Below are 19610 nucleotides of genomic sequence, written 5' to 3'. Positions count from 1 at the left end.
GCGCTGGGTGGCCAGAGAAGTCGGCCAGGGAGCCTTTTGCCCTGCTGGAGATGGGTGTGAGGGCTGTGTCCCTGGCTGCCTCCTTTGTCTCCTTCTGCCTGAGCACTGCACTGCCAGTTCTGGGAACTGTCAGCAGGCTGCCACCTGCCTGTCGCAGGCGTGCACGGCTCCCCTTGGGCAGCCTGGCCTGGAGTTTCACAAGAGGCAGCAGTGTTACAAGCGGGTATGAGTGCCTGCGAGGATGTTCAGGGCCCTTGTGACCGAGAGGATTTTGAAAGGTCGAGCTGTGGCCTGGCTGCACCAGTTGGAAGCTCCCAGCGCTGGAAAACCTGGTCCTGGCCCTGGGGAGCCCGGGGCCCAGCACCGCTGGCCGCTTGACTCCCTTAGTCTGGCCGAGCAAGTGCTTTAACCACTAGGCAATGTGAGTAGAAAAGCTCCCTGGGGCAGAGGTGTGAGATCCCAGGCAGCCCTCGGAGTGTTTTGCTCCGCCCTTTGGGCTGAGGTTTGGAGGTGGCTTTGAGCTGGTAGAGGGAGGAGAAGACAGGAGCTGGCAAGCTTCAGCTCCCACTTCCTGGAGCTCCCTGGGCACCTTGCTGAGTGGGGAGCGTGACGCGGTCCAGGTTTGCCCGGCAGCCTTGGCGGGACTGGCGGAGGCTGGTGAGACACGGGTGTCAGGCTGGGGAGGAGCAGGGCGGTGGGCCAGTGGGAGTGTCAGCGCTGGAGGGGGAAGAGGGGAGTCCTGGCCCTTTGGCAAAACTGGGAGCTATCGTGTTGGGAGAGGGGAGGCTGCAGATGGCGCGTGGCAAAGGATGGGAGCATGACGTGTTGTGAGCAACGGGCGTGAAAGGGGGAGCAGGACTCTACACATCCCTTTTGCAGGTAGCGCAAAGCCTCCTATGTGCTGTTTCTACATGCGTGCCTAGAGAGACAGAGAGTGAGCTGTCAGGAAACAGACCACATCTGCACTTGGAAACTCCGCCTCTTCTAGCTGTGCTGGAGGGAGTGCTGGCAGCCTGACTGGGGATAGAGAAGATCCCTGCAAGCCCTACAAGGAAGGCTAAGTCAACGCAAGGAGAGCTGAAATGCTGGAGAAGCACCGGCTTGCAGTTGGAAGCCACAAAGGCAGGTGGGCGAGGAAGAGCCCACCTCTCTTCCTCGCCTGAGGGAGAGGGAGGTTGTAGCTGGAGCTGTCTTGTGGCCAGAGGTGCACCGGGGAGAGATGGCAGGGAGGAGCAGAGGGGCACGTGAGGCGCAACCTGTCACACAACCACCACCACCGCCACCACCACACCTGCCGCAGGGAGAGGGGCCCTCCTGAAGCAAGAGGTGCCAGCCAGGGAGGGCTCACAGGTGCTGCTGGTTGCAGAACCAGTGCCCAGTGCCGCCACCACCCGCCAGTGCGGCCGGGGAGATGGACTCCTCGCTCGGGCAGTGCTTGGGCTCCCCGTCATCTGCAGGGCGTGCTCAAAGGCTGAGGAGGGCATTTGCGTGCAGGGATGCAGCAAGGCAGGCCCTGACGGCTGCTGGCCCTGCAGCGGCCGGGGGCATCTCCCTCAGCTGCAAGGGACAGTGTCTTGAAAGGAGCCCATTGCCTGGGTCTCACCCTCCGCTTCCTGCGGGAATGCCAATGGCTCTCCTTTGTGCCTGCAAGATCTCCCCAGAGCGACACCTTTCTCTCTGGAAGCCAGGGAGAGCGTCCGGAGAGAGAAGGACCACGCAGAGGCCCAGGCTGGGATGCAGCAGAACTTTAATGAGTCGAAAGAGGGGAAGGAGGTCCTCTGAGTGGGGGCCAAGGTGCAGGGAGCACCAGGGGGAGCTAGGAGTCTTTGCCCCTTGGCCAGGGTGGAGTTCGCACTGGGCGCCTGCCTGCCTGCCTGCCTGCCTGCCTGCCTGCCTGCCCCCGAGAGGGAAAGGGGCAGCAGGTCCTTCCTCGCGTGGGGCTTAGCAGGTGCTCAGAGCCCAGGGGAGCAGAAGACAACAGAGAGAAGAGAGAGAGAAAAGAGACTGAGAAACAGGCAAGCTAGAGAAGGGCCATGTTTTCAGAGAGCCCAGGCGCGCCTCTTCCTGCCTTCCTTTGCGGCTGGAGCCGTGGATGCTCAGCCCCTTTGAAAGCCATGGCCAGGATCTCCGTGCTCAGTCCATTACCGTCTTCTGGGTTCCTGGGGGTCCTCCTGTGGGGCCGCCTGCGGCAGCTTTAGCAGGGGAGGCATGTTCTCCCGCAGTAGCGGCTGGAAATGCCAGAGAGGTCACAGCACCCAGAGGTGATGGGCACTCCCTGAGAGCTGAGGATGCTGCCAACAGCAGCGGAGGTGGAGGATCCCACAACGGTGTTCTGCGGGAAGGAGCTGAGGATGGGTCCGGGCAGGGTCACCACCACGGGAGAGGGCTCGATGACGACGGTGGAGTTCTGGCACTGCCTGACACAGGGCTCATTGCAGCTGTTGGCCAGCGGGGTCGGGCCGCAGGGCTGGCATGGCAGGCACGGGTTGTAGCAGGACATGTCTTGGGGCTGGAGGTGCACCTGGGAGAGAGGGCAGGGAGGAGCACGGGGGCGTGTGAGGAGCAGCCTGTGCGCCCACCACGAGGGAGCCAAGGCACGTGCTGGGAGGGGAGCTGGAGGCTCTGCAGGGAGGCCCACGCGCCTCTTTGCCTGTCCCCCCGCGCGCCTCTTTGCCTGTCCCCCCGCGCGCCGTGCAAAGAGAGCCAGGCACAGGAAAGCTCTTTCCTAGACAAGAGCCCAAGAGTCCCCTCGGCCCAGACCCAGGCCCTGTCCACGCCAGACCTTCTCCCCGCTTCCCCTCCCAGGAGCAGCAGCCCCAAGCCCCGGTCTAGGACAGGGCTTCCAACTCACTTGCTTCCGAAGGAGAAGAAGGGGAGCGAAGCGGATGAGAGAGTGAAGAGCTGGGGTGGCTTTTATAGTGGTCCTGCACTGCCCCAGGTCCAGGGGAAGCCTCTGTGGAAGTAATAATTTTCTGAGAAGCTCATCTGAAATGCAAAACATCCCAGCTAATGATACGGGCTGCGTTTTGGTTTCCTGCACGGCTGCCTTTTCATTTCCTTGTTTGGCTGTACCCGCTCCCCTTTGAAGGCTCCTTTTCAGCGCTGGGGTGGGAGGCCCAAGGATTGCTGGGACAGGAGCGCATCGGTGTCTGCAGAAGATGAGTGCGAAGGGCCGGAGGGGTCGCGTGCAGGCTGGGGACATTGGCCTGGGGCACTCGCGTGGGCTTCTTTGCAGCCCCATTGGCAGGAAGGGCTCTGCTGCTCCCAGCCCTGCAGTCCCCGCCTGGATGCCAAAGGGCTCCTGAGCGGGACCAGGTGCCGCATTCCCCTTTCTCCCACCCTCCGAGACCTCTCTGATGGTCACTGGCCATTGCCTCCGCAGGCGGGTAGTCAGCGCTGCAGCCTTTGACTCTCTTCCTCCTCCTGCTGCTCTGGGGAGGCCTTTGTGCACCTCTTGGGCCTCCTCCGCTCTCTCTGGGGGTCCCTTACCAACGCCAACACCAACACCAACACCAACACCAACACCAACACCAACACCAACACCAACACCAACACCATGAGTGTGCCTGGAGCCTTGTCCTGCCCCGGGGTGCTCCAGCCCTGCTCTGCCCTGCCCTGCCCTGCCAAGGGGCTTCCCCGTCTGTCCCCGGGCAAGTCCACGCTTGCTCATGTGTAGGCAGAGGTGCTTGCAGGAGATGAGTTGCACCACCTCGCACCGCCAAGCACGCAGTCACTGCATTACCTTGCTGTGCCGTGCCGTGCCTTGCCTCTCCTTCCATTTTCTCCTCTGCCTCTTTCCCATCCAGTGTGTGGATCCTTATCCACTGTCGTTGCAAGCCCTCCTTCTCCGTCCCACCTCCCCTCCTCTAGAAAGAAACTTGCCCCAGTTGGATGCTCCCAGTCCTTCCACCATCCTTGCACATCCTGGAGAATACCACTCTGTTTCCCACTTTCTTACCGCTTCCCTCGCCTTCTGTTTCTTCGGGCTCTAGAGCAGTGGCTTGAGGAGAGGCAGCACCAGCACTGTTGAAGACGGACACTCCTCTGTCCCGGGAGAGGCTGGTAGTGAGGCGGGTGAAGATCCGGGACCATGGCCCGAAGAACAGCACAACCACAGTGAAGTGGCAAGTGCCTTGCGTCTCTCTTCTCCTGTCTGCCGCCCTGGTGGAGAGCTGAACCACTGAGTCCCAGGAGCCCAGCAAGGCCAGGCTGCACACCAGGGCATTGGTGCCACCTTTGGAGACAAGGAGCACACCAGCCCAGCAGCTCTCGGCACAGGCCAGCATGGGCGGTACCTCACAGAAGAAGCAGTCCAGGTCATTGGGGCTGCGGCTGGGCAAACACAGGGTGAGCGCCACTGGCGCCAACAAGGGGAGAGTGGCCCCAGCCCTCAGGCCTGCCACCGCAATGGCACAGACCTTCCCTCGCATGACACCGGGGACCCCTGGGGCTGGCACATGGCCACAGATCGGTCGCAGGCCACGACTGCGAGCAGGAAGAGCTGGGCCACGCAGCTGCCAAAGCAGCTTGTCCTCTCCACAGGTAGGAAGTGCAGTGGCATCTTGAGCATCGTGACCAATGAGTGGCCGATTGCCGAGGCCCAGAATCCTAGAACCGTTGAGGTTGGAAGGTGGCTCTGGAGATGGTCAGGTGCAACTCTCCTGCTCAGAGCAGGCTCAACGAGAGCAGGTTGATCAGGACACTGCCCCGTGTGCTCCTGAATATCCCCAAGAATGGAGCTTGCACAGGCTGCCTGGGCAGTATCTCCTGGGCTTGGCCACCCTCCCAGTAAAAGAGTTTTTCCTCAGGCCCATGTGGAATTCCCTTGCACGCAGCTCCAGTATGCACACAAGGGCAATTAAGCAAGCACCCCTGCCTACACGTGAGCAAGCGTGGACTTGCCCGGGGACAGACGGGGAAGCCCCTTGGCAGGGCAGGGCAGGGCAGAGCAGGGCTGGAGCACCCCGGGGCAGGACAAGGCTCCAGGCACACTCATGGTGTTGGTGTTGGTGTTGGTGTTGGTGTTGGTAAGGGACCCCCAGAGAGAGTGGGGGAGGCCCAAGAGGTGCACAAAGGCCTCCCCAGAGCAGCAGGAGGAGGAAGAGAGTCAAAGGCTGCAGCGCTGACTACCCGCCTGCGGAGGCAATGGCCAGTGACCATCAGAGAGGTCTCGGAGGGTGGGAGAAAGGGGAATGCGGCACCTGGTCCCGCTCGGGAGCCCTTTGGCATCCAGGCGGGGACTGCAGGGCTGGGAGCAGCAGAGCCCTTCCTGCCAATGGGGCTGCAAAGAAGCCCACGCGAGTGCCCCAGGCCAATGTCCCCAGCCTGCACGCGACCCCTCCGGCCCTTCGCACTCATCTTCTGCAGGCACCGATGCGCTCCTGTCCCAGCAATCCTTGGGCCTCCCACCCCAGCGCTGAAAAGGAGCCTTCAAAGGGGAGCGGGTACAGCCAAACAAGGAAATGAAAAGGCAGCCGTGCAGGAAACCAAAACGCAGCCCGTATCATTAGCTGGGATGTTTTGCATTTCAGATGAGCTTCTCAGAAAATTATTACTTCCACAGAGGCTTCCCCTGGACCTGGGGCAGTGCAGGACCACTATAAAAGCCACCCCAGCTCTTCACTCTCTCATCCGCTTCGCTCCCCTTCTTCTCCTTCGGAAGCAAGTGAGTTGGAAGCCCTGTCCTAGACCGGGGCTTGGGGCTGCTGCTCCTGGGAGGGGAAGCGGGGAGAAGGTCTGGCGTGGACAGGGCCTGGGTCTGGGCCGAGGGGACTCTTGGGCTCTTGTCTAGGAAAGAGCTTTCCTGTGCCTGGCTCTCTTTGCACGGCGCGCGGGGGGACAGGCAAAGAGGCGCGCGGGGGGACAGGCAAAGAGGCGCGTGGGCCTCCCTGCAGAGCCTCCAGCTCCCCTCCCAGCACGTGCCTTGGCTCCCTCGTGGTGGGCGCACAGGCTGCTCCTCACACGCCCCCGTGCTCCTCCCTGCCCTCTCTCCCAGGTGCACCTCCAGCCCCAAGACATGTCCTGCTACAACCCGTGCCTGCCATGCCAGCCCTGCGGCCCGACCCCGCTGGCCAACAGCTGCAATGAGCCCTGTGTCAGGCAGTGCCAGAACTCCACCGTCGTCATCGAGCCCTCTCCCGTGGTGGTGACCCTGCCCGGACCCATCCTCAGCTCCTTCCCGCAGAACACCGTTGTGGGATCCTCCACCTCCGCTGCTGTTGGCAGCATCCTCAGCTCTCAGGGAGTGCCCATCACCTCTGGGTGCTGTGACCTCTCTGGCATTTCCAGCCGCTACTGCGGGAGAACATGCCTCCCCTGCTAAAGCTGCCGCAGGCGGCCCCACAGGAGGACCCCCAGGAACCCAGAAGACGGTAATGGACTGAGCACGGAGATCCTGGCCATGGCTTTCAAAGGGGCTGAGCATCCACGGCTCCAGCCGCAAAGGAAGGCAGGAAGAGGCGCGCCTGGGCTCTCTGAAAACATGGCCCTTCTCTAGCTTGCCTGTTTCTCAGTCTCTTTTCTCTCTCTCTTCTCTCTGTTGTCTTCTGCTCCCCTGGGCTCTGAGCACCTGCTAAGCCCCACGCGAGGAAGGACCTGCTGCCCCTTTCCCTCTCGGGGGCAGGCAGGCAGGCAGGCAGGCAGGCAGGCAGGCAGGCGCCCAGTGCGAACTCCACCCTGGCCAAGGGGCAAAGACTCCTAGCTCCCCCTGGTGCTCCCTGCACCTTGGCCCCCACTCAGAGGACCTCCTTCCCCTCTTTCGACTCATTAAAGTTCTGCTGCATCCCAGCCTGGGCCTCTGCGTGGTCCTTCTCTCTCCGGACGCTCTCCCTGGCTTCCAGAGAGAAAGGTGTCGCTCTGGGGAGATCTTGCAGGCACAAAGGAGAGCCATTGGCATTCCCGCAGGAAGCGGAGGGTGAGACCCAGGCAATGGGCTCCTTTCAAGACACTGTCCCTTGCAGCTGAGGGAGATGCCCCCGGCCGCTGCAGGGCCAGCAGCCGTCAGGGCCTGCCTTGCTGCATCCCTGCACGCAAATGCCCTCCTCAGCCTTTGAGCACGCCCTGCAGATGACGGGGAGCCCAAGCACTGCCCGAGCGAGGAGTCCATCTCCCCGGCCGCACTGGCGGGTGGTGGCGGCACTGGGCACTGGTTCTGCAACCAGCAGCACCTGTGAGCCCTCCCTGGCTGGCACCTCTTGCTTCAGGAGGGCCCCTCTCCCTGCGGCAGGTGTGGTGGTGGCGGTGGTGGTGGTTGTGTGACAGGTTGCGCCTCACGTGCCCCTCTGCTCCTCCCTGCCATCTCTCCCCGGTGCACCTCTGGCCACAAGACAGCTCCAGCTACAACCTCTCTCTCCCTCAGGCGAGGAAGAGAGGTGGGCTCTTCCTCGCCCACCTGCCTTTGTGGCTTCCAACTGCAAGCCGGTGCTTCTCCAGCATTTCAGCTCTCCTTGCGTTGACTTAGCCTTCCTTGTAGGGCTTGCAGGGATCTTCTCTATCCCCAGTCAGGCTGCCAGCACTCCCTCCAGCACAGCTAGAAGAGGCGGAGTTTCCAAGTGCAGATGTGGTCTGTTTCCTGACAGCTCACTCTCTGTCTCTCTAGGCACGCATGTAGAAACAGCACATAGGAGGCTTTGCGCTACCTGCAAAAGGGATGTGTAGAGTCCTGCTCCCCCTTTCACGCCCGTTGCTCACAACACGTCATGCTCCCATCCTTTGCCACGCGCCATCTGCAGCCTCCCCTCTCCCAACACGATAGCTCCCAGTTTTGCCAAAGGGCCAGGACTCCCCTCTTCCCCCTCCAGCGCTGACACTCCCACTGGCCCACCGCCCTGCTCCTCCCCAGCCTGACACCCGTGTCTCACCAGCCTCCGCCAGTCCCGCCAAGGCTGCCGGGCAAACCTGGACCGCGTCACGCTCCCCACTCAGCAAGGTGCCCAGGGAGCTCCAGGAAGTGGGAGCTGAAGCTTGCCAGCTCCTGTCTTCTCCTCCCTCTACCAGCTCAAAGCCACCTCCAAACCTCAGCCCAAAGGGCGGAGCAAAACACTCCGAGGGCTGCCTGGGATCTCACACCTCTGCCCCAGGGAGCTTTTCTACTCACATTGCCTAGTGGTTAAAGCACTTGCTCGGCCAGACTAAGGGAGTCAAGCGGCCAGCGGTGCTGGGCCCCGGGCTCCCCAGGGCCAGGACCAGGTTTTCCAGCGCTGGGAGCTTCCAACTGGTGCAGCCAGGCCACAGCTCGACCTTTCAAAATCCTCTCGGTCACAAGGGCCCTGAACATCCTCGCAGGCACTCATACCCGCTTGTAACACTGCTGCCTCTTGTGAAACTCCAGGCCAGGCTGCCCAAGGGGAGCCGTGCACGCCTGCGACAGGCAGGTGGCAGCCTGCTGACAGTTCCCAGAACTGGCAGTGCAGTGCTCAGGCAGAAGGAGACAAAGGAGGCAGCCAGGGACACAGCCCTCACACCCATCTCCAGCAGGGCAAAAGGCTCCCTGGCCGACTTCTCTGGCCACCCAGCGCACAGCCAGACACAGGGCAGCATCTGTGTCGGCACACATTGATGCCGAGCAGCGCTGCTTTTCTCCTGCTTGATGACACCGATCCCCATTTCTGCCTCGCCCTCTCCATCCAGCACTTCTCAGGACATTCAGCTCTACCTCCTTCCTCCCGGGGCTTTCTGCCCACATGGTCAGCCTGTCTTTCTTACCTGAGAGAAGGCCACGCGGCTGAAGCCACCACCCATGACACTGGTTGTATTTTGTATGGAGAAGGGGAAGGCGGCCCACTGGGAATGGTAGAAAGATTGTCAACGGTGTCCCACAGGGAACGGCTGTCCGTACCACATAATCGATCAGCCATGGATTGTAGCGGCGATCGCCCAACAGGATAGCTCCTCCTCTTCTTGACTTCTCCGTGTCTTTTCAGGTCGTAACTACCCACTTGCCGTCCCCGCAAACTGGAAACAAAGCGGCAGGGAAAACTCAGAGCAAATGCCAGCGATTCCAAAGAGAGAGGCCTGTCTCTCTAGACCAGCTGGCAGACATCTTCACAGATCTCTCCCCCCATGAGCAGTCGTTTGCGCTGGGGTGGACTTTGCTCACCAAGTGGTCCCACTGACTGTACCATGGGGTGCCCGCAGAGCCCCCGTCCCCCCCCCCCCAAATCCCAAGGAAGCACGAGATGAGTTGCACCACCTCGCACCTCCAGAGCAGCCAGTCATTCACCACAGAAGCCACCTACACTGTCATCAAGACAATCGCACATACTGCCTGCAAATTGCTTGTTTCCTCACAGTAATTCCACATATGGCTGTTGCACATGGGCATTGTGTCCCGAAAAGCCAAGCGGTCCCTGTGGATGGAGAACAACTCATGAAAGGCACCCATCAAAAGAGCTCTGTACCTTGCCTTGCCTTGCCTTGCCGTGCCTTGCCGTGCCTTGCCTCTCCTTCCATTTTCTCCTCTGCCTCTTTCCCATCCAGTGTGTGGATCCTTATCCACTGTCGTTGCAAGCCCTCCTTCTCCGTCCCACCTCCCCTCCTCTAGAAAGAAACTTGCCCCAGTTGGATGCTCCCAGTCCTTCCACCATCCTTGCACATCCTGGAGAATACCACTCTGTTTCCCACTTTCTTACCGCTTCCCTCACCTTCTGTTTCTTCGGGCTCTAGAGCAGTGGCTTGAGGAGAGGCAGCACCAGCACTGTTGAAGACGGACACTCCTCTGTCCCGGGAGAGGCTGGTAGTGAGGCGGGTGAAGATCCGGGACCATGGCCCGAAGAACAGCACAACCACAGTGAAGTGGCAAGTGCCTTGCGTCTCTCTTCTCCTGTCTGCCGCCCTGGTGGAGAGCTGAACCACTGAGTCCCAGGAGCCCAGCAAGGCCAGGCTGCACACCAGGGCATTGGTGCCACCTTTGGAGACAAGGAGCACACCAGCCCAGCAGCTCTCGGCACAGGCCAGCATGGGCGGTACCTCACAGAAGAAGCAGTCCAGGTCATTGGGGCTGCGGCTGGGCAAACACAGGGTGAGCGCCACTGGCGCCAACAAGGGGAGAGTGGCCCCAGCCCTCAGGCCTGCCACCGCAATGGCACAGACCTTCCCTCGCATGACACCGGGGACCCCTGGGGCTGGCACATGGCCACAGATCGGTCGCAGGCCACGACTGCGAGCAGGAAGAGCTGGGCCACGCAGCTGCCAAAGCAGCTTGTCCTCTCCACAGGTAGGAAGTGCAGTGGCATCTTGAGCATCGTGACCAATGAGTGGCCGATTGCCGAGGCCCAGAATCCTAGAACCGTTGAGGTTGGAAGGTGGCTCTGGAGATGGTCAGGTGCAACTCTCCTGCTCAGAGCAGGCTCAACGAGAGCAGGTTGATCAGGACACTGCCCCGTGTGCTCCTGAATATCCCCAAGAATGGAGCTTGCACAGGCTGCCTGGGCAGTATCTCCTGGGCTTGGCCACCCTCCCAGTAAAAGAGTTTTTCCTCAGGCCCATGTGGAATTCCCTTGCACGCAGCTCCAGTATGCACACAAGGGCAATTAAGCAAGCACCCCTGCCTACACGTGAGCAAGCGTGGACTTGCCCGGGGACAGACGGGGAAGCCCCTTGGCAGGGCAGGGCAGGGCAGAGCAGGGCTGGAGCACCCCGGGGCAGGACAAGGCTCCAGGCACACTCATGGTGTTGGTGTTGGTGTTGGTGTTGGTGTTGGTAAGGGACCCCCAGAGAGAGTGGGGGAGGCCCAAGAGGTGCACAAAGGCCTCCCCAGAGCAGCAGGAGGAGGAAGAGAGTCAAAGGCTGCAGCGCTGACTACCCGCCTGCGGAGGCAATGGCCAGTGACCATCAGAGAGGTCTCGGAGGGTGGGAGAAAGGGGAATGCGGCACCTGGTCCCGCTCGGGAGCCCTTTGGCATCCAGGCGGGGACTGCAGGGCTGGGAGCAGCAGAGCCCTTCCTGCCAATGGGGCTGCAAAGAAGCCCACGCGAGTGCCCCAGGCCAATGTCCCCAGCCTGCACGCGACCCCTCCGGCCCTTCGCACTCATCTTCTGCAGGCACCGATGCGCTCCTGTCCCAGCAATCCTTGGGCCTCCCACCCCAGCGCTGAAAAGGAGCCTTCAAAGGGGAGTGGGTACAGCCAAACAAGGAAATGAAAAGGCAGCCGTGCAGGAAACCAAAACGCAGCCCGTATCATTAGCTGGGATGTTTTGCATTTCAGATGAGCTTCTCAGAAAATTATTACTTCCACAGAGGCTTCCCCTGGACCTGGGGCAGTGCAGGACCACTATAAAAGCCACCCCAGCTCTTCACTCTCTCATCCGCTTCGCTCCCCTTCTTCTCCTTCGGAAGCAAGTGAGTTGGAAGCCCTGTCCTAGACCGGGGCTTGGGGCTGCTGCTCCTGGGAGGGGAAGCGGGGAGAAGGTCTGGCGTGGACAGGGCCTGGGTCTGGGCCGAGGGGACTCTTGGGCTCTTGTCTAGGAAAGAGCTTTCCTGTGCCTGGCTCTCTTTGCACGGCGCGCGGGGGGACAGGCAAAGAGGCGCGCGGGGGGACAGGCAAAGAGGCGCGTGGGCCTCCCTGCAGAGCCTCCAGCTCCCCTCCCAGCACGTGCCTTGGCTCCCTCGTGGTGGGCGCACAGGCTGCTCCTCACACGCCCCCGTGCTCCTCCCTGCCCTCTCTCCCAGGTGCACCTCCAGCCCCAAGACATGTCCTGCTACAACCCGTGCCTGCCATGCCAGCCCTGCGGCCCGACCCCGCTGGCCAACAGCTGCAATGAGCCCTGTGTCAGGCAGTGCCAGAACTCCACCGTCGTCATCGAGCCCTCTCCCGTGGTGGTGACCCTGCCCGGACCCATCCTCAGCTCCTTCCCGCAGAACACCGTTGTGGGATCCTCCACCTCCGCTGCTGTTGGCAGCATCCTCAGCTCTCAGGGAGTGCCCATCACCTCTGGGTGCTGTGACCTCTCTGGCATTTCCAGCCGCTACTGCGGGAGAACATGCCTCCCCTGCTAAAGCTGCCGCAGGCGGCCCCACAGGAGGACCCCCAGGAACCCAGAAGACGGTAATGGACTGAGCACGGAGATCCTGGCCATGGCTTTCAAAGGGGCTGAGCATCCACGGCTCCAGCCGCAAAGGAAGGCAGGAAGAGGCGCGCCTGGGCTCTCTGAAAACATGGCCCTTCTCTAGCTTGCCTGTTTCTCAGTCTCTTTTCTCTCTCTCTTCTCTCTGTTGTCTTCTGCTCCCCTGGGCTCTGAGCACCTGCTAAGCCCCACGCGAGGAAGGACCTGCTGCCCCTTTCCCTCTCGGGGGCAGGCAGGCAGGCAGGCAGGCAGGCAGGCAGGCAGGCGCCCAGTGCGAACTCCACCCTGGCCAAGGGGCAAAGACTCCTAGCTCCCCCTGGTGCTCCCTGCACCTTGGCCCCCCACTCAGAGGACCTCCTTCCCCTCTTTCGACTCATTAAAGTTCTGCTGCATCCCAGCCTGGGCCTCTGCGTGGTCCTTCTCTCTCCGGACGCTCTCCCTGGCTTCCAGAGAGAAAGGTGTCGCTCTGGGGAGATCTTGCAGGCACAAAGGAGAGCCATTGGCATTCCCGCAGGAAGCGGAGGGTGAGACCCAGGCAATGGGCTCCTTTCAAGACACTGTCCCTTGCAGCTGAGGGAGATGCCCCCGGCTGCTGCAGGGCCAGCAGCCGTCAGGGCCTGCCTTGCTGCATCCCTGCACGCAAATGCCCTCCTCAGCCTTTGAGCACGCCCTGCAGATGACGGGGAGCCCAAGCACTGCCCGAGCGAGGAGTCCATCTCCCCGGCCGCACTGGCGGGTGGTGGCGGCACTGGGCACTGGTTCTGCAACCAGCAGCACCTGTGAGCCCTCCCTGGCTGGCACCTCTTGCTTCAGGAGGGCCCCTCTCCCTGCGGCAGGTGTGGTGGTGGCGGTGGTGGTGGTTGTGTGACAGGTTGCGCCTCACGTGCCCCTCTGCTCCTCCCTGCCATCTCTCCCCGGTGCACCTCTGGCCACAAGACAGCTCCAGCTACAACCTCTCTCTCCCTCAGGCGAGGAAGAGAGGTGGGCTCTTCCTCGCCCACCTGCCTTTGTGGCTTCCAACTGCAAGCCGGTGCTTCTCCAGCATTTCAGCTCTCCTTGCGTTGACTTAGCCTTCCTTGTAGGGCTTGCAGGGATCTTCTCTATCCCCAGTCAGGCTGCCAGCACTCCCTCCAGCACAGCTAGAAGAGGCGGAGTTTCCAAGTGCAGATGTGGTCTGTTTCCTGACAGCTCACTCTCTGTCTCTCTAGGCACGCATGTAGAAACAGCACATAGGAGGCTTTGCGCTACCTGCAAAAGGGATGTGTAGAGTCCTGCTCCCCCTTTCACGCCCGTTGCTCACAACACGTCATGCTCCCATCCTTTGCCACGCGCCATCTGCAGCCTCCCCTCTCCCAACACGATAGCTCCCAGTTTTGCCAAAGGGCCAGGACTCCCCTCTTCCCCCTCCAGCGCTGACACTCCCACTGGCCCACCGCCCTGCTCCTCCCCAGCCTGACACCCGTGTCTCACCAGCCTCCGCCAGTCCCGCCAAGGCTGCCGGGCAAACCTGGACCGCGTCACGCTCCCCACTCAGCAAGGTGCCCAGGGAGCTCCAGGAAGTGGGAGCTGAAGCTTGCCAGCTCCTGTCTTCTCCTCCCTCTACCAGCTCAAAGCCACCTCCAACCTCAGCCCAAAGGGTGGAGCAAAACACTCCGAGGGCTGCCTGGGATCTCACACCTCTGCCCCAGGGAGCTTTTCTACTCACATTGCCTAGTGGTTAAAGCACTTGCTCGGCCAGACTAAGGGAGTCAAGCGGCCAGCGGTGCTGGGCCCCGGGCTCCCCAGGGCCAGGACCAGGTTTTCCAGCGCTGGGAGCTTCCAACTGGTGCAGCCAGGCCACAGCTCGACCTTTCAAAATCCTCTCGGTCACAAGGGCCCTGAACATCCTCGCAGGCACTCATACCCGCTTGTAACACTGCTGCCTCTTGTGAAACTCCAGGCCAGGCTGCCCAAGGGGAGCCGTGCACGCCTGCGACAGGCAGGTGGCAGCCTGCTGACAGTTCCCAGAACTGGCAGTGCAGTGCTCAGGCAGAAGGAGACAAAGGAGGCAGCCAGGGACACAGCCCTCACACCCATCTCCAGCAGGGCAAAAGGCTCCCTGGCCGACTTCTCTGGCCACCCAGCGCACAGCCAGACACAGGGCAGCATCTGTGTCGGCACACATTGATGCCGAGCAGCGCTGCTTTTCTCCTGCTTGATGACACCGATCCCCATTTCTGCCTCGCCCTCTCCATCCAGCACTTCTCAGGACATTCAGCTCTACCTCCTTCCTCCCGGGGCTTTCTGCCCACATGGTCAGCCTGTCTTTCTTACCTGAGAGAAGGCCACGCGGCTGAAGCCACCACCCATGACACTGGTTGTATTTTGTATGGAGAAGGGGAAGGCGGCCCACTGGGAATGGTAGAAAGATTGTCAACGGTGTCCCACAGGGAACGGCTGTCCGTACCACATAATCGATCAGCCATGGATTGTAGCGGCGATCGCCCAACAGGATAGCTCCTCCTCTTCTTGACTTCTCCGTGTCTTTTCAGGTCGTAACTACCCACTTGCCGTCCCCGCAAACTGGAAACAAAGCGGCAGGGAAAACTCAGAGCAAATGCCAGCGATTCCAAAGAGAGAGGCCTGTCTCTCTAGACCAGCTGGCAGACATCTTCACAGATCTCTCCCCCCATGAGCAGTCGTTTGCGCTGGGGTGGACTTTGCTCACCAAGTGGTCCCACTGACTGTACCATGGGGTGCCCGCAGAGCCCCCGTCCCCCCCCCCCACCAAATCCCAAGGAAGCACGAGATGAGTTGCACCACCTCGCACCTCCAGAGCAGCCAGTCATTCACCACAGAAGCCACCTACACTGTCATCAAGACAATCGCACATACTGCCTGCAAATTGCTTGTTTCCTCACAGTAATTCCACATATGGCTGTTGCACATGGGCATTGTGTCCCGAAAAGCCAAGCGGTCCCTGTGGATGGAGAACAACTCATGAAAGGCACCCATCAAAAGAGCTCTGTACCTTGCCTTGCCTTGCCTTGCCGTGCCTTGCCGTGCCTTGCCTCTCCTTCCATTTTCTCCTCTGCCTCTTTCCCATCCAGTGTGTGGATCCTTATCCACTGTCGTTGCAAGCCCTCCTTCTCCGTCCCACCTCCCCTCCTCTAGAAAGAAACTTGCCCCAGTTGGATGCTCCCAGTCCTTCCACCATCCTTGCACATCCTGGAGAATACCACTCTGTTTCCCACTTTCTTACCGCTTCCCTCGCCTTCTGTTTCTTCGGGCTCTAGAGCAGTGGCTTGAGGAGAGGCAGCACCAGCACTGTTGAAGACGGACACTCCTCTGTCCCGGGAGAGGCTGGTAGTGAGGCGGGTGAAGATCCGGGACCATGGCCCGAAGAACAGCACAACCACAGTGAAGTGGCAAGTGCCTTGCGTCTCTCTTCTCCTGTCTGCCGCCCTGGTGGAGAGCTGAACCACTGAGTCCCAGGAGCCCAGCAAGGCCAGGCTGCACACCAGGGCATTGGTGCCACCTTTGGAGACAAGGAGCACACCAGCCCAGCAGCTCTCGGCACAGGCCAGCATGGGCGGTACCTCACAGAAGAAGCAGTCCAGGTCATTGGGGCTGCGGCTGGGCAAACACAGGGTGAGCGCCACTGGCGCCAACAAGGGGAGAGTGGCCCCAGCCCTCAGGCCTGCCACCGCAATGGCACAGACCTTCCCTCGCATGACACCGGGGACCCCTGGGGCTGGCACATGGCCACAGATCGGTCGCAGGCCACGACTGCGAGCAGGAAGAGCTGGGCCACGCAGCTGCCAAAGCAGCTTGTCCTCTCCACAGGTAGGAAGTGCAGTGGCATCTTGAGCATCGTGACCAATGAGTGGCCGATTGCCGAGGCCCAGAATCCTAGAACCGTTGAGGTTGGAAGGTGGCTCTGGAGATGGTCAGGTGCAACTCTCCTGCTCAGAGCAGGCTCAACGAGAGCAGGTTGATCAGGACACTGCCCCGTGTGCTCCTGAATATCCCCAAGAATGGAGCTTGCACAGGCTGCCTGGGCAGTATCTCCTGGGCTTGGCCACCCTCCCAGTAAAAGAGTTTTTCCTCAGGCCCATGTGGAATTCCCTTGCACGCAGCTCCAGTATGCACACAAGGGCAATTAAGCAAGCACCCCTGCCTACACGTGAGCAAGCGTGGACTTGCCCGGGGACAGACGGGGAAGCCCCTTGGCAGGGCAGGGCAGGGCAGAGCAGGGCTGGAGCACCCCGGGGCAGGACAAGGCTCCAGGCACACTCATGGTGTTGGTGTTGGTGTTGGTGTTGGTGTTGGTAAGGGACCCCCAGAGAGAGTGGGGGAGGCCCAAGAGGTGCACAAAGGCCTCCCCAGAGCAGCAGGAGGAGGAAGAGAGTCAAAGGCTGCAGCGCTGACTACCCGCCTGCGGAGGCAATGGCCAGTGACCATCAGAGAGGTCTCGGAGGGTGGGAGAAAGGGGAATGCGGCACCTGGTCCCGCTCGGGAGCCCTTTGGCATCCAGGCGGGGACTGCAGGGCTGGGAGCAGCAGAGCCCTTCCTGCCAATGGGGCTGCAAAGAAGCCCACGCGAGTGCCCCAGGCCAATGTCCCCAGCCTGCACGCGACCCCTCCGGCCCTTCGCACTCATCTTCTGCAGGCACCGATGCGCTCCTGTCCCAGCAATCCTTGGGCCTCCCACCCCAGCGCTGAAAAGGAGCCTTCAAAGGGGAGCGGGTACAGCCAAACAAGGAAATGAAAAGGCAGCCGTGCAGGAAACCAAAACGCAGCCCGTATCATTAGCTGGGATGTTTTGCATTTCAGATGAGCTTCTCAGAAAATTATTACTTCCACAGAGGCTTCCCCTGGACCTGGGGCAGTGCAGGACCACTATAAAAGCCACCCCAGCTCTTCACTCTCTCATCCGCTTCGCTCCCCTTCTTCTCCTTCGGAAGCAAGTGAGTTGGAAGCCCTGTCCTAGACCGGGGCTTGGGGCTGCTGCTCCTGGGAGGGGAAGCGGGGAGAAGGTCTGGCGTGGACAGGGCCTGGGTCTGGGCTGAGGGGACTCTTGGGCTCTTGTCTAGGAAAGAGCTTTCCTGTGCCTGGCTCTCTTTGCACGGCGCGCGGGGGGACAGGCAAAGAGGCGCGCGGGGGGACAGGCAAAGAGGCGCGTGGGCCTCCCTGCAGAGCCTCCAGCTCCCCTCCCAGCACGTGCCTTGGCTCCCTCGTGGTGGGCGCACAGGCTGCTCCTCACACGCCCCCGTGCTCCTCCCTGCCCTCTCTCCCAGGTGCACCTCCAGCCCCAAGACATGTCCTGCTACAACCCGTGCCTGCCATGCCAGCCCTGCTGCCCGACCCCGCTGGCCAACAGCTGCAATGAGCCCTGTGTCAGGCAGTGCCAGAACTCCACCGTCGTCATCGAGCCCTCTCCCGTGGTGGTGACCCTGCCCGGACCCATCCTCAGCTCCTTCCCGCAGAACACCGTTGTGGGATCCTCCACCTCCGCTGCTGTTGGCAGCATCCTCAGCTCTCAGGGAGTGCCCATCACCTCTGGGTGCTGTGACCTCTCTGGCATTTCCAGCCGCTACTGCGGGAGAACATGCCTCCCCTGCTAAAGCTGCCGCAGGCGGCCCCACAGGAGGACCCCCAGGAACCCAGAAGACGGTAATGGACTGAGCACGGAGATCCTGGCCATGGCTTTCAAAGGGGCTGAGCATCCACGGCTCCAGCCGCAAAGGAAGGCAGGAAGAGGCGCGCCTGGGCTCTCTGAAAACATGGCCCTTCTCTAGCTTGCCTGTTTCTCAGTCTCTTTTCTCTCTCTCTTCTCTCTGTTGTCTTCTGCTCCCCTGGGCTCTGAGCACCTGCTAAGCCCCACGCGAGGAAGGACCTGCTGCCCCTTTCCCTCTCGGGGGCAGGCAGGCAGGCAGGCAGGCAGGCAGGCAGGCAGGCGCCCAGTGCGAACTCCACCCTGGCCAAGGGGCAAAGACTCCTAGCTCCCCCTGGTGCTCCCTGCACCTTGGCCCCCCACTCAGAGGACCTCCTTCCCCTCTTTCGACTCATTAAAGTTCTGCTGCATCCCAGCCTGGGCCTCTGCGTGGTCCTTCTCTCTCCGGACGCTCTCCCTGGCTTCCAGAGAGAAAGGTGTCGCTCTGGGGAGATCTTGCAGGCACAAAGGAGAGCCATTGGCATTCCCGCAGGAAGCGGAGGGTGAGACCCAGGCAATGGGCTCCTTTCAAGACACTGTCCCTTGCAGCTGAGGGAGATGCCCCCGGCCGCTGCAGGGCCAGCAGCCGTCAGGGCCTGCCTTGCTGCATCCCTGCACGCAAATGCCCTCCTCAGCCTTTGAGCACGCCCTGCAGATGACGGGGAGCCCAAGCACTGCCCGAGCGAGGAGTCCATCTCCCCGGCCGCACTGGCGGGTGGTGGCGGCACTGGGCACTGGTTCTGCAACCAGCAGCACCTGTGAGCCCTCCCTGGCTGGCACCTCTTGCTTCAGGAGGGCCCCTCTCCCTGCGGCAGGTGTGGTGGTGGCGGTGGTGGTGGTTGTGTGACAGGTTGCGCCTCACGTGCCCCTCTGCTCCTCCCTGCCATCTCTCCCCGGTGCACCTCTGGCCACAAGACAGCTCCAGCTACAACCTCCCTCTCCCTCAGGCGAGGAAGAGAGGTGGGCTCTTCCTCGCCCACCTGCCTTTGTGGCTTCCAACTGCAAGCCGGTGCTTCTCCAGCATTTCAGCTCTCCTTGCGTTGACTTAGCCTTCCTTGTAGGGCTTGCAGGGATCTTCTCTATCCCCAGTCAGGCTGCCAGCACTCCCTCCAGCACAGCTAGAAGAGGCGGAGTTTCCAAGTGCAGATGTGGTCTGTTTCCTGACAGCTCACTCTCTGTCTCTCTAGGCACGCATGTAGAAACAGCACATAGGAGGCTTTGCGCTACCTGCAAAAGGGATGTGTAGAGTCCTGCTCCCCCTTTCACGCCCGTTGCTCACAACACGTCATGCTCCCATCCTTTGCCACGCGCCATCTGCAGCCTCCCCTCTCCCAACACGATAGCTCCCAGTTTTGCCAAAGGGCCAGGACTCCCCTCTTCCCCCTCCAGCGCTGACACTCCCACTGGCCCACCGCCCTGCTCCTCCCCAGCCTGACACCCGTGTCTCACCAGCCTCCGCCAGTCCCGCCAAGGCTGCCGGGCAAACCTGGACCGCGTCACGCTCCCCACTCAGCAAGGTGCCCAGGGAGCTCCAGGAAGTGGGAGCTGAAGCTTGCCAGCTCCTGTCTTCTCCTCCCTCTACCAGCTCAAAGCCACCTCCAAACCTCAGCCCAAAGGGCGGAGCAAAACACTCCGAGGGCTGCCTGGGATCTCACACCTCTGCCCCAGGGAGCTTTTCTACTCACATTGCCTAGTGGTTAAAGCACTTGCTCGGCCAGACTAAGGGAGTCAAGCGGCCAGCGGTGCTGGGCCCCGGGCTCCCCAGGGCCAGGACCAGGTTTTCCAGCGCTGGGAGCTTCCAACTGGTGCAGCCAGGCCACAGCTCGACCTTTCAAAATCCTCTCGGTCACAAGGG

The 19610-nt window shown here is 61.4% G+C and overlaps 3 protein-coding genes and 4 pseudogenes across 3 annotated transcripts; 3 read left to right on the top strand and 4 right to left on the bottom strand.

Moving 5' to 3' along the window:
* Nucleotides 1–2194: 2194 nt before the first annotated feature.
* On the bottom strand, nucleotides 2195–2500 carry LOC148052720 (feather keratin Cos1-1/Cos1-3/Cos2-1 pseudogene; annotated as a pseudogene).
* A 328-nt stretch (nucleotides 2501–2828) lies between these two features.
* Nucleotides 2829–4570, bottom strand: LOC148052719 (olfactory receptor 4E2-like). The gene is made up of 3 exons (XM_087778645.1): nucleotides 4419–4570; nucleotides 3959–4332; nucleotides 2829–2854 (listed from the first exon to the last, which is right to left on the bottom strand). Exons 1-3 carry the CDS (start codon nucleotides 4568–4570, stop codon nucleotides 2829–2831), a joined length of 552 nt encoding a protein of 183 aa, XP_087634771.1.
* Nucleotides 4571–6016: 1446 nt separating this feature from the next.
* LOC148052718 (feather keratin Cos1-1/Cos1-3/Cos2-1 pseudogene) lies at nucleotides 6017–6610 on the top strand (annotated as a pseudogene).
* A 2307-nt stretch (nucleotides 6611–8917) lies between these two features.
* Nucleotides 8918–10241, bottom strand: LOC148052717 (olfactory receptor 4E2-like). Its single transcript, XM_087778644.1, has 3 exons — nucleotides 10090–10241; nucleotides 9642–10003; nucleotides 8918–8952 (listed from the first exon to the last, which is right to left on the bottom strand). The coding sequence occupies exons 1-3, from the start codon at nucleotides 10239–10241 to the stop codon at nucleotides 8918–8920; spliced, it is 549 nt and encodes a 182-aa protein (XP_087634770.1).
* Nucleotides 10242–11687: 1446 nt separating this feature from the next.
* Nucleotides 11688–12426, top strand: LOC148052716 (feather keratin Cos1-1/Cos1-3/Cos2-1 pseudogene; annotated as a pseudogene).
* A 2162-nt stretch (nucleotides 12427–14588) lies between these two features.
* LOC148052715 (olfactory receptor 4E2-like) lies at nucleotides 14589–15914 on the bottom strand. The gene is made up of 3 exons (XM_087778642.1): nucleotides 15763–15914; nucleotides 15303–15676; nucleotides 14589–14623 (listed from the first exon to the last, which is right to left on the bottom strand). Exons 1-3 carry the CDS (start codon nucleotides 15912–15914, stop codon nucleotides 14589–14591), a joined length of 561 nt encoding a protein of 186 aa, XP_087634768.1.
* Nucleotides 15915–16931: 1017 nt separating this feature from the next.
* LOC148052714 (feather keratin Cos2-3 pseudogene) lies at nucleotides 16932–18106 on the top strand (annotated as a pseudogene).
* The last annotated feature ends 1504 nt before the right edge of the window (nucleotides 18107–19610 follow it).

Source organism: Nipponia nippon, unplaced genomic scaffold (genome assembly GCF_047370975.1).
Source record: "Nipponia nippon isolate SJK-2023a ecotype South Korea unplaced genomic scaffold, ASM4737097v1 scaffold_45, whole genome shotgun sequence".
NCBI lineage: Eukaryota > Metazoa > Chordata > Aves > Pelecaniformes > Threskiornithidae > Nipponia > Nipponia nippon.
Note: the sequence above shows the minus strand (reverse complement) of the source record. Positions and strands in the feature narration are given on the sequence as shown.